At 39.5% G+C, this 11,899-nt stretch overlaps 3 protein-coding genes across 4 annotated transcripts; 1 reads left to right on the top strand and 2 right to left on the bottom strand.

The window, feature by feature from the left end:
- The first annotated feature begins 374 nt into the window (after positions 1–374).
- Positions 375–1,616, top strand: LOC126603486 (uncharacterized). The gene has a single exon (XM_050270340.1). It carries the CDS (start codon positions 911–913, stop codon positions 1,367–1,369), a length of 459 nt encoding a protein of 152 aa, XP_050126297.1. The 5' UTR covers positions 375–910; the 3' UTR covers positions 1,370–1,616.
- A 1,983-nt stretch (positions 1,617–3,599) lies between these two features.
- On the bottom strand, positions 3,600–6,938 carry LOC126603484 (S-adenosyl-L-methionine-dependent tRNA 4-demethylwyosine synthase-like). Its single transcript, XM_050270339.1, has 8 exons — positions 5,944–6,938; positions 5,720–5,835; positions 5,263–5,438; positions 4,834–5,024; positions 4,655–4,741; positions 4,374–4,531; positions 4,082–4,292; positions 3,600–3,993 (listed from the first exon to the last, which is right to left on the bottom strand). The coding sequence occupies exons 1-8, from the start codon at positions 6,796–6,798 to the stop codon at positions 3,853–3,855; spliced, it is 1,935 nt and encodes a 644-aa protein (XP_050126296.1). The 5' UTR covers positions 6,799–6,938; the 3' UTR covers positions 3,600–3,852.
- Positions 6,939–7,124: 186 nt separating this feature from the next.
- On the bottom strand, positions 7,125–11,338 carry LOC126603483 (probable methyltransferase PMT28). 2 transcript variants are annotated; one of them, XR_007616260.1, is made up of 9 exons: positions 10,216–11,184; positions 9,957–10,106; positions 9,292–9,562; positions 9,098–9,190; positions 8,693–8,867; positions 8,258–8,500; positions 7,958–8,152; positions 7,428–7,841; positions 7,125–7,290 (listed from the first exon to the last, which is right to left on the bottom strand). XR_007616260.1 is itself a non-coding variant. In XM_050270338.1 (8 exons), the coding sequence occupies exons 1-8, from the start codon at positions 11,047–11,049 to the stop codon at positions 7,643–7,645; spliced, it is 2,160 nt and encodes a 719-aa protein (XP_050126295.1). In that variant the 5' UTR covers positions 11,050–11,338; the 3' UTR covers positions 7,307–7,642. The 2 variants fall into 2 exon arrangements, 1 of the variants encoding a protein (XP_050126295.1); XM_050270338.1 differs by lacking the exon at positions 7,125–7,290 and having other exon boundaries at positions 7,307–7,841; positions 10,216–11,338.
- Positions 11,339–11,899: the final 561 nt, after the last annotated feature.

The following is an 11,899-nucleotide window of genomic DNA, read 5'->3' as shown; positions in this document are numbered from 1 at the left end:
CTTCACTCAATATGTGTTCCAAATCTCTTTCGAATAGTTTAAAGATTTATTGATGCATAAAATCAGTAAAATTCAACGAATTAGGAACTCAATTAATTAAGTTCAAGAGTATTTATCTTTCAACCCAATTTAAATTTTAACGTTCGATTAACAGTCAATACTACAGTCTGATGTATCTTTGTGCTAAAAAAAAAAGCTCCACCGTTCAATTTCTATTCTTTTCCAATATGGCTTATACCAAAACACTATCACTTGAATAAAAATAAAAACTATTATTAACGTTGTTTTAGAGTGCCAACACGCTTGAATAAAGACCTAAATCCGTACTTATTATTAGTTTAAAAACACCCTAAAACCCTAACAAGACCCCTAATCATGGTAGCATCTAAAATATATATGGTAGGGTTACCCATCCTCAGCCACTCCATAGTTTTCCCTCACTGGCTTTCGACCTCATTTCCTCCTGCTTTGTCTTTTCTATATTCTTTTACTCAGACATGAAGGGGATGGAAAAATAGGTACTACCAAAGAAAAGGGAAATACGATTATTAGTGGCTTTTGAGCTTTTTTTTTAATTTTATAAAAATATTTTTGCTTATTTTTATCAAACAGTAGTAGGAGAGTAGGAGGAGGAGGGGGCCGGGTCGAATTTTATTGGGTCTCGTATATGACTGGAAAGAGATTATTTTTAATGGTATTTTCCGAATCTAGGTGCAGGTCAAAGATTTGAGCCTTCTCTCTCTGCCGGTTCTCATCTTTAGAGAGAGAGAGAGGGAAAAGTATTAGAGAACGTTCTTGAAGTTTTTTTGGCTTTCTGGGTTTTATTTCTACTCGTCAGATTAATATAAAAGTTGTTGTCTTGGTGAAAATTATCATCAAAATATTTATTATTTGATAGAGAAATTTTTCTATGGGAAAGAAGCCTCAGAAAACGAAGGAGCTATCAGTGGCAATAGCAGAAGCTTCGTCAACCGGAGACGAATCCCAGCAGCAACCCCAGGCTCATACCCCAAGAAAGAGAGGAAGGCCTCGCAAGATTATTATTGAAGAGCAATCCACAGCAGGAATGGAAGAATCTGCTTCTGCTTCTGTAGCTGAAGATGTTAAAGAAAGTGATTCCAAAAAAGCAAAAGTAGATGAGGATGAGGATGATGAAGATCAAAAGCAGAAGCAACAGGAAGAGTTACAGCAGCCAAAGGTAAAAGAAGAAGAAGAAGGTAGTGGTCAAAAAGAAGAAGAAGAAGGTAGCGGTAAAAAAGAAGAAGAAGAAGAAGGTAGCGGTAAAAAAGAAGAGGGTTTTTTACCTAGGGAGCCTTCAAGAAGTAGAGCAAGGAGGAAAAGCAAACCCAGAAAGAGTAGCCATAACTAGTTACTCTCATGGTAATTTCTTTTATTGTTCTTAGTTTCCTCTTCTGTGTTAAAAACATCTGGAAAATTAATTAAATCAATCAAAAAATCTGTAAAGGCAACATATTATCTCTCGTTAATTTCCTGCATATAAATTATATGCAGAAGATAGAGAGTTGGACTTCGTTTTTGCATTTGACTTCTTCCAGCCTCTGCCTTTGTATAATATAATCAGCTTTTCTGTACGCAATCAAAATGCTTTCCGATTAGTTTTTTATATTGATTAGTAGTTGGATGAATTAGACCGAGCAACTAGGGTTTTTTATTTCTCAGTTCATTGATGAAAATATATCTTTCATTAGTTTTAATTTTTTTGTTATTTTCACCTGTAGGAAATTAGTTTTGGTGTTTATGTTATAATACAAGCAATGTTTTAAACTAATCCATCCGGAAAATAATTCGAACTTAGGTACAAAGTGAAGCATTATTAGCATGCTAACTTGGATGAGACTGATGTCTGCAACTAAAATGCAACCAAAATATTTGAAGGAGGATAACGTTAGCGAGACTAAATTTATAGATAAAGTTTTAAAAACTAAAAGATATAAAAATTGATGATTGATTTATTACTTATAATCTGATAAACAGATTTATTTTTATTGATGATACATTATTTTAAAGAACCGGAGAACACTGACATCACCATCTTAGTTACGCTCAATTATTTATTGAAAGGGGTAAGAAAACAAAATAAATGAAAATAGAGGGGCCACTAAAAAACGTGGGGTTTTCTGCAGAATTTAGAAAGAAGGAAGATTGCAAAATCTGGAAAATGGAAACAGAAATCGTATGTTAGCCGAGTTAGCAGCTCTGCTACTGTCAATTGCCAAGTCGCGGCATGTGTCACGTGACACTCATGTTCTAAATTAATATACGAATACACGCCTTCCCTTGAAAGAGCACAAGCAAGCGAGCAAAGCTAGTAGAAAGAAAGCTGTTTTCGCACTAGCCGCCTCAGTAAGCCAATAAGTGCTTATTCTATTAAGTAGGGCGTGGCAGCTAGGGTTTCCACTCTAGGAGAGATTTTTCAGTGTGTTATGTGTGTTATAAAATTAATAATTTAAAAATTAAAATTTTTCATCACTTGCATAAAAACATGTGGTGTACCATTCGTGTTCTCGGCACAATTAAAAACTTATCCCACTTCACATGTGCGTAAGGTGCGTAACTTAATTAGTATTGTCTCGTGTCTCACCCATTAAGTCTTAACCATGGATAAAGTCAAAGTAGTGTAGCCACGAGTTTTATGCTTACATAACAATATTTCAAATCAATTATGCATGCTAAATATATAAGTTGTATGAAATTTTTATGGTCCTCTAGAATGTCCTATACCACGGGACTTTTGACAATTTAATTTAGTAATTGTATCTTGGACCAAAGCGGTTTTTATTTTTTATTTACTTTTTTGGTAGCATGCACCATCCATGCAAAGACCTGCGAAAGTAGGGTTCTATATTTTGTTTTTGGTAATAAAATGGTCAGTTTTATTAATTAGAGCGTTATAATTTTGATTTGTAAAAGTTTTGAGAAATGTTCGAGGTGCATGTTAAATAATGCGCGTGAAATAAAATTTATTGATTGGACTTTCGACTTTGATTTTTAAAAAGATTAGTTAGTGATTTCGTTCCGACAGTTCATTATTTCGAGGGCTGAAAAGACTTATAAATGTATTTTAATCTCTTCTTGATCACTATCGTGCGATTCACCAATCTTAGGAATTGAACAAGAACGTATCATATGGTATATAGCATAAAATTCATCTCCAACTATTAGGTCACCCATATTGGATACCTCGTTTGGATACATGACGTAATTTGCTCTGCCTAACAGTAAAAACTAAGACAAAAAAATAATGCACGAATGAGGTTGGCTGATGTGGAAAGCTGCGTACGACATATATAGGTAACGACAATTTCCACTTATGGAAGATCAAGCACCATTACAAGGGGCCATTGAAACAGATATTTCGCCAACCATTGTTACAGTACAAGGTGAGAAGACTTGACCAAAAAAAAAAAAAAAACAAGGTGAGAAGGATTATAGACAAATGGATATTGACCGAAACGCTAAAGCGCTCGTCCCAAACCAATCATGTGACGTAATGCAGGAAGTTAAAACACAACGCATCATCGGTTTTGGGTGCCACTGGTGTTAGCTAATAACATCAAAAGGACACAAAAGACATCAAGTAGCCACAACCTTTTGAATCTATTTGAACGAAGTAGAACATAAACAGTAATTACCTCCCTGATTAAACAGTAGTTTCATCTTTATGACATTGTCCGAACATAAATATTGCAGAGTAAAACTTACCCAGAAACTCTATTAATCTATACTGTTGTTTATGTCATGCAAAAACTCGTTCACATGGGTAAATCTACAATAAAATACAATCAAAACTGTTCCTAGAACTCCATACTAATCAAACCCCTAACCTGGTTGTCACTGGTTTGTTCTGTGATGGCGCTCCTTCTTGTATCGAGACTGATACGGATCAAAACCACCTTCCTCTGCCCCATAAACGGCCCATGAAGGTGTCGGAGCCATGTAATCCTTACTGTCAAAATGTTTTCCAGAGGCCACCTGCATTTTCCATAAGAATGGATGAGTGAATAAATATGATCGCCCAAATGGCACTCTAGGAGTATATAATTGTTGGAGCCAAATATACCAGATCGTGAAACTTTTCATAGTCAATCCACGTGAACCACTGGCCATCAATCTTGAACTTGCTAGATTTTGCCAGGAGGACGCAGCACGAGTGGACATGCTCGCATGCGACTTCATACTCCCCGTTACTTTTCAAAGCTAAGGCCTCTGAAAATGCTTTCACATCAGCATGCCAGGGCACATTCTCCATTGTCAACTTTGATGTAGCAGACCTGTGAATTGATCAATCTGAATATAGAACTAAAGCATTTAAATGACCTGACTACTTAGGAACCAAAGAAACGAAAACTTACGTTCCACAATATGTAACTCCCTTGATTTCAACAAAATCAGGATTGCCGAGGCCAAAAATGTTATAATAAGCATCAATATCTTTTGTATTCCAGCCCTTCACCAGAGTTAGGCGATAAACAGTTCGTTGCTGTTTGTCCTTGAGGGAAGTCAAGGAATCCTGGCAATAAAAATTTAAGCATACACATGAGTAACACCAGAAGTACTGAATCATTTTGTTTTTATCAGTGGATTGAAGACAAGAAATTGGGACCTCAAAGTATCAAGTAGATCAGATGCTTACAATGAATCGCTCCCAAAAATCCCCAAAAAGTGGCCTATCAATCGCCTTCAAACTCTCTTTAGTTGCAGCATCTACACTTACATATAACTGTGTGCAAAGAAGTCCAAAATCATTGCCAACCAAAACTAAAGAATAGCATGATGTAAGATCAAACAGCAATATAACAGTAGCAAGCAAACCTGTGTGATAGGGTTCAGCATTTTGATCTTTTCAGGAAACTGAGCATTTGTTACTAGAAAAGTAGAAATCCGTCTTCGATGCAGCTCATCTATGAGTGCATTAATCTCAGGATACATGATGGGTTCACCAACAAGTGATAAGGCACAATGCCTGGGAGAGAGACCCTCTGTTAATCGCTCCAATGTAACACCTGCAGTAGAAGATATCTCATGACATAAAACTAAGCATATCTATACACTATTAAGTTTCCTAGGATTTAGTTGATGATAGTACAACCAAATAGTTGGGGAACCCAATATAACCATGCCTTCCTAAACGGTGTTTCAATTAATTCATCACTGGTTCGAGCTGTCTTGTACAACTAAAAATACTTAAGCATTATCCAAGGATGTATTTCTTCCCCAAAGAAAAAAACCCACAGGATTTACCAGGAACTCCTTTCATTTGCTTGATCATTTTCGTGTGCTGGTCTATGGCAGAATTAACAATCTCTAACGGATCATCCATCTTCCACTGCCAACTCTTTCCGACAGGATTTGTGTGATGTCTCCAACAAAAAACACATTTGTTGGCACATGCCAGACTAGGGGTTGTCTCCATGCACCTATTTCATTCAAACGTCTCAAATTTAAACTGCTACTTGAGGCAATGTGAAATATACATAAACAACTATAAAAGTAAATGCGACTATGTAAAATATACAAGTTCAAAATGTATATGCTATAAGACTGCCAATTCACACTAATTCAATAGCACTGAGGTATTACAGATATGCAACAGTCAAGCTAAAATATGCGCATAATGCATGAATTCAGAGTCACACAGACGTGTATATGGGAAAGGACAGTGCGAAATCTGCTCCAAATTGATAATAATTTCGGTTACCTGTGACTTTCTATGCCATAAAACGAGTGTTTGTAGCAACCTCCACGGCCTCGAAGCTGCGACTTTGTCCATCTGCAAATTTTGACACCGCTATGAGAACCAATAATTTTATACCCCTGCATTTTCACTCGAGGAAAATCAAAGCCAAAGATCAGAACAAAAATCCTAAAGGCAAACACAACACTTCAAATTTTCCAGAAAGAAGTCTGCTCAGACAAGCTTACCTGCTTCGTTAAGCTAGCTCGAATAACCGGAGTGACCATCTCTTTTTTACCATTCACTGTCCCGTTCGTCTTCGTCGCCGCCACTGGGTTCCTTCTTGAAGGTCCTTTACCTGCAATATCCTCAAGATCAACAACACCTGACTCCCCACCGTCCTCCTCCTCCTCATCCTCCTCGTCTGACCCATCAAAGCTCTCAGCTTCACATTCATCACCAACCCCATTACCCAAAACCCCGCCATTTTCCGCCGCACCACCCTTCAGAAACCTCACCACCTTCCCACTCCAAGCATCAAACACCTCGTCTAAATCACCACCGTCCACGTCCCCTTCCCAAATCGGAAACATCTCAGAAGCGCCCAACGCCCTCATCCTCCTCGCCAAGTCCTTCCCCACCGCATTGAACGTAGAGCCGTAGGCTCGGCTCCCAACGCCGAAGACGGCGAATTTGCAATTGGAGAGCAGCAGCGATCCCACCCTGAAGTCCTCCGCGCTCTCGGCGAGCCAATTGGAGAAGAACTTGGCGTTCGGAGGCGGCTTCCCGTCATCCCACGTCGAAGCGACGATCAGAACAAGGGTTTCCTTCGGGAGGTCTTCGGGCTCGTAGTTGTTGGGGTCGACGAGGTCGAAAGCGACGCCTTTTAACGTCAGAAAATCGAGCAGGCGACGAGCTAGGGCTTCGGAGGTTCCGGTTTGGGAGACGAAGAAGAGCTTGCCTCTGCGAGGCGAAGAGCCAGGGTTAGGGTTTAGGGATAGCTTGAGGCGTCGGAGGCGGCGGGATTTGTAGAAACAGTAGACAGTGGTGGCGGAGAGGAGGGCGAGGAGAGTGAGCCGCGCAGGAGCGGAGGAGAGGAACATGGCGGGAATTAAATTTGTTGGATTGTCCTTTGGCGGACAATCACATGAATGTTATGGAGGCGCGAAGATGAGTGGAGTCCGTTGCAGAACTGCGAGAAGAGTGAACGAGCAGGCGGAAGACGGCGATTAGAATTTTGGGTACGCAATGTTGGTGGGCTGAATTCAAATTGGTCTTAATCGGCCCAAAATATATGAGTTCTGGACCTTCTAGTGCACATGCCCATATGCACTAACATCCCTCATCAAGCCTCGATACCACACGAGGCAATAACGTACTTTCGTACAATTTCAATGAGTAACATTGTGTCAAATTGAATTGACTCGTATTATAACACGTACAAGAACCAGGGTAACAATCAAATAAACCTTTCTCGAATACAAGGATACAGCATTTCGCTCCTGAAAGAAAATTATTCATTTGCAGACGTAGACAATCACATGAGCTAGAGCGAATGTTCTTCCCATTATGCACCTGGGTTCAGATCCCCTTCTCTGCAATTTAGATAAGTTTAAAGTAAAATTCGCTCATATAAAAAAGAATCTTGATTCTTTAATATAACATCTTTATATAATACACAAACCTATACACAGAAAAATTCATCACTTGAAATGTTTAGGAAAAAACATACTAATGTGCACTCTTAGTGAAGTGGACTCATTCACCCTCACTTCCTCAGCTCATCCTCTACATCAACTGCAACTGCATCACCAATAAAATTCAAGTGGTAAATCAAAAACATCGGTTATAAGAACGCTCAAAATTGGATGGAGCACCCGAAGGAAGCATGGCTTCGCCGCAGGTCTTCGTGCTGTTATGGACTTGTATGAAGCTGCATTATCGTTTTTAAGGCCGCCACAACGTTTTCTGGGCGCATAAGATACCCTCCTTTCCCTGAGCATAAGTCATCCGGATCTCCCAATGCATACTCTTCAATATACCCTCCAGGGGTTCCAGTACCTCAACTTTCTCACGTATAATCGCCCAACCTCCAGGCCGTAACAAGCGATCCATCTCAACAACAATTGATACAGGCTGCTTACACCTGCAAAGTAGTATTCCAGATGTAAAGCATTCGGACACTTGAAAAATCGGAGACTTAAATAACAAAATGTCACTGCAAACAGTAATGAAGCGCTAACTGGAGGAGTTGGCTCTCACCTATTCTTAAGCCGCGAAAACAGATGATCCAAATGCAAAAGGTCATATGATCTGGGATAAGTACCGAAAGACTCGCACCAGTCGTGGTAGGTTCCAACAAGCCCGCGTTCAAATATGAAAGGAAGTGTATCGGGTGCATGGACAGGTACCACATTCATCACCCAAACCTTTTGTTGTGCGAGGGCTGCAGCAAATCTGCGTAAAGTACATTACAATTCAATTCACCAACCAACTTCGATGTGTTTCTATTGAAAAGAAAACAAAAGAAAACACAAGGTTCTGTTGAATTTATTTACATACCCTCCATAGATGGCTTTCATGTCCATTACATTTCGAATTTTTGACCAGTCGATACCCAGTCCAGTGAGATAAGATTTATCAACAATAGCTTTCCAGTGCTTGGTGTCTGCATCCAATTTATCTTTATCACTTAACCAGTCAGGATACCTTTCGAGCCTTTTGGGCCATTCCTCTGGCCACTCTGTGCCACGCTGTTCAATGGCAGATGGAATGGGGTGCAAGCAAGTCTTCACGGGAACATACCTGTTAAGGGACATATAAGGCTAACTGTTCCTAAAAGAACGAAATCATCAAAAAGTAGTCTTCCATGCGCAGATAACGAACATACAGATTCCGTTCAACAAATTAACAAGCCAGAAATGGAATATGTATGGATTCATAATGCTAAAAACCTAGAAGAGACGAATATTGTCAAGCAAGTTCATTTAAGCTTACCAGGCTGCATCAGGGTTTTCATTTTCCTTGCACAAAGGTGGATATTTCTTCCTCCTCAGATCATATATATCATTTGAGTCTGGCTTCTGGTATATTTTGACACCCACGTCACTGACTTCTTCAGTTTTATGAGCCAGAATATTCCAACAGATAGATGCGGTCAATTTAGCCATGGCTGGAAGATAAGAAAAAAATGCCACATGTTATCAAATTATTCAGCACAAGCAACTCAGGATAAAATTATCTAATATCATAAAGCAAACAAATCTTAGATATCCTAAGGAAGTTAGTCCTCGCAAAAATAGTATTAACTGTAAGATATTCGGACCACAAGGCCTACTGCTCCAGCTTTCAAGCATCTAAAATAATTATTATTATCATAATAGTTAGCAGCATAGGGCAAACCTTCTTCTTCTTCAAAGCTGTCATGTTTAGTTGACAAGACAAAGTATCCGCCTGGCCTTAAAATCCTATTCATCTCTAGAAGATGCTTACCCCCTGCAAAAGAAAGAACACCATGAAAGTGACTTAAAGTTGGATTTGAAACTTCAAGAAGAAAAAAAATGAAGAATGGAAGGCAGAAAGAAATCGATTCAGACCATTTGAATGCCAAGGAATGGTGCAACCGCCACAGTGAACAGCATCAAAACCACCACTGGGGAAAGGCAGCCTTCTATTTTGAAAATGGCTAACTAAAGCAGGAAAACCACGTTCGAGGGCAACTTGAGCTAGGTCAACTAGGTCATCTTTCAAGCCCAATGCCAATGTTAATACATCCTTATCAACAAGAGAAGCCCCAAAGGCGGAATCTGTACATCCAATATCCAGCACTACACGGATATTCTTACCCCATTCGATGTCTGGTACCATCTATCAAACAAAATAAAAATTCAAACTTCTTTTTATGGTAAGACTTACAGCAATTACTATTAGGAGATAACTAGCACATACATACACATCAGAGTACGTATATGGTGAAGTTTAATTGCCATCTGTAAATAGAGGCTGGTTTCAAACTCCACATCTCTCACAATATTAGGATGCAAAAATATAGTAGAGATAAAACAGTTAGACTCTTTATCCTAGAAATATGAGATTTTCCAAGGTTTACCACTAATTTCATATATAAAAACACACGTTCGAAAGAGAAATCGTCTATCTACCCAAATAATCATTTACAAGCGTTATCAATTCATTTCAGGTTGTAATAAAAGAGGCATCATACAGATTCTCAAATTCAATGGACAATGAGTAAAAGTCACACCTCTTCAATGGACTCAAGATAGTGAAGAATCCCACCCTTCAATTCAGACTGGTTCTGAGGGAAAGTCAGATATTCTCCAGACTTCATCACCCAACTATGTTCCTTGATGAATGCCGCCAGTTTCGGATGCTCCACATTCTTGTACAATATCTACAAAACACGAAATGTTACGAAAACAAAACATCAGTAAAATTTGTTTTCCTCACATTGTACTACACTTGAATACAAGAAAAACATATGAAACCCTAAGCATATATACCTTCTCCTTGCTCTCAGGCCAGGGGACTGGAGGGCCGTATCCATCGCGGGGAAGAGGTACAAGACACATAGGTTCCACTTTCGGGCAACTCCTCTCCGTATGCCTATACTGCAGCCTTCCAGATCCAACTTCCGTATCAATACAAGGAATGTAATTATGCTTGCTCCTTGTGCTACATTGTTTCCAACTATAATGTGCTTTTGGATCAAACAATGGACCCTTCATCTTATACTTCTTCTTCCCTCTTTTTTCGGATTCACCACCGTCATCTTCCAGCTTCACCTCCTCCGATTCCTTATCCATCGTCTCCATCAAATTATCCCCCTCTCCCCCTGCTTCCCCATTTCCTTCACTCTCATCACCCAAAGCTTCTTCCTTTCCATCCACCACCTCCTTTTCTTCATCCCCATCTTCCTTTTCAATCTCCGAATCTTCATTCTCGGATTCCAAGGTCACATTTTTACCCTTTGCCACACTCTCTGGTAACTTTTTCTTACCCTTCCCCTTCTTCCCATTTACCGCTTCTTTCTTCTCCTTCTCGTATTTATGCTCACGGGCAGGTGAACTCACAGCAGAGTCATTTGCCCTTTTCTCCTCCCCACCATTACTAGCAACTTGGTGGGTCCCACTGGGACTGCTCGCTCTGGTGCTCTTTGATCCAGGCGACTTCCCAATGTTGTCGAAGCTTTCGATTCGGGTGGTGACGGAGGAGGAAGAAAAAGAAAACATCGACCAGACGAATATAAAGCAGAGGCCCAAGATTGCCACCGCCGTCATTTTTATGCAGAACCCACCTGGCCGTTTTGCTTGGCGGCCCAACCGAGCCACTGCCATCTCTCTCTCTAAAAATACACCCCAATAAATGAACTTTGAAGAATGTAAACTAAGTAGCCTATAAATCTGGAAACCCCCCAATGAAAAACCCCGCCAAAATTGGATAAAATATCGAAATTCAAATCCAGAAGTGGGATTTAACCAGAAAATGAAATCTTTAACAAATCTGGAGCAGGAGATGAGACAGATCTGTGGAAATGTTTCTAAAAATGGAAATAGAAGATGAAACTGCGAGTACCCAAATGGGAAAATCACCGTCTGGATCGAACTACAACAAAAAGAAATAGCCTTTCAAAGAATTTATAACCTTCAAGATCATGAAAAATCTAAAGAAGAGTTTTTTTTTTCCCGATGAACTGAGAAATTAAAGAAGGAACTTGAATTGGGTAAGTACTAATTAGCACCTACCCAATATAAATTAGCTTTTAGCAGCAGAATTTTCAAATAAGTGGGAGAAACTTCTCTGTCACTCGGAAAAATTAAAATTAATTTTTTTTTTAAGTGATTAGTTGGGGAAATGACTAATGAGCAGAGGTAGTAATCGAGTATAAAGTAATAAACTTTTGAAATTTGTTTATAAAAATTATGTTGTCTGCGAAGTGGGCAGTGCTGTTAAGGTTGTCGTGTCATCTAAGAGGCTGGAACTCATGTCGTAGATTTTATTTGCATTTTGCGGCGAGCGCCATGGATGGAAATTGACCGCCACCAGAAAGTTTCGGGTTTATGTCCAGGTTACGGTGCGTACTGCGCACAACAGCTAACCAGCACGTGCCTAAAAATTTAGCGCGTAAATAATTGAATATGGTCACTTAATATGGTATTAATCGCGTATAATATTTGAATACGGTCA

This window comes from Malus sylvestris, chromosome 15 (genome assembly GCF_916048215.2).
Source record: "Malus sylvestris chromosome 15, drMalSylv7.2, whole genome shotgun sequence".
NCBI classification, from domain to species: Eukaryota; Viridiplantae; Streptophyta; class Magnoliopsida; order Rosales; family Rosaceae; genus Malus; species Malus sylvestris.
Note: the sequence above shows the minus strand (reverse complement) of the source record. Positions and strands in the feature narration are given on the sequence as shown.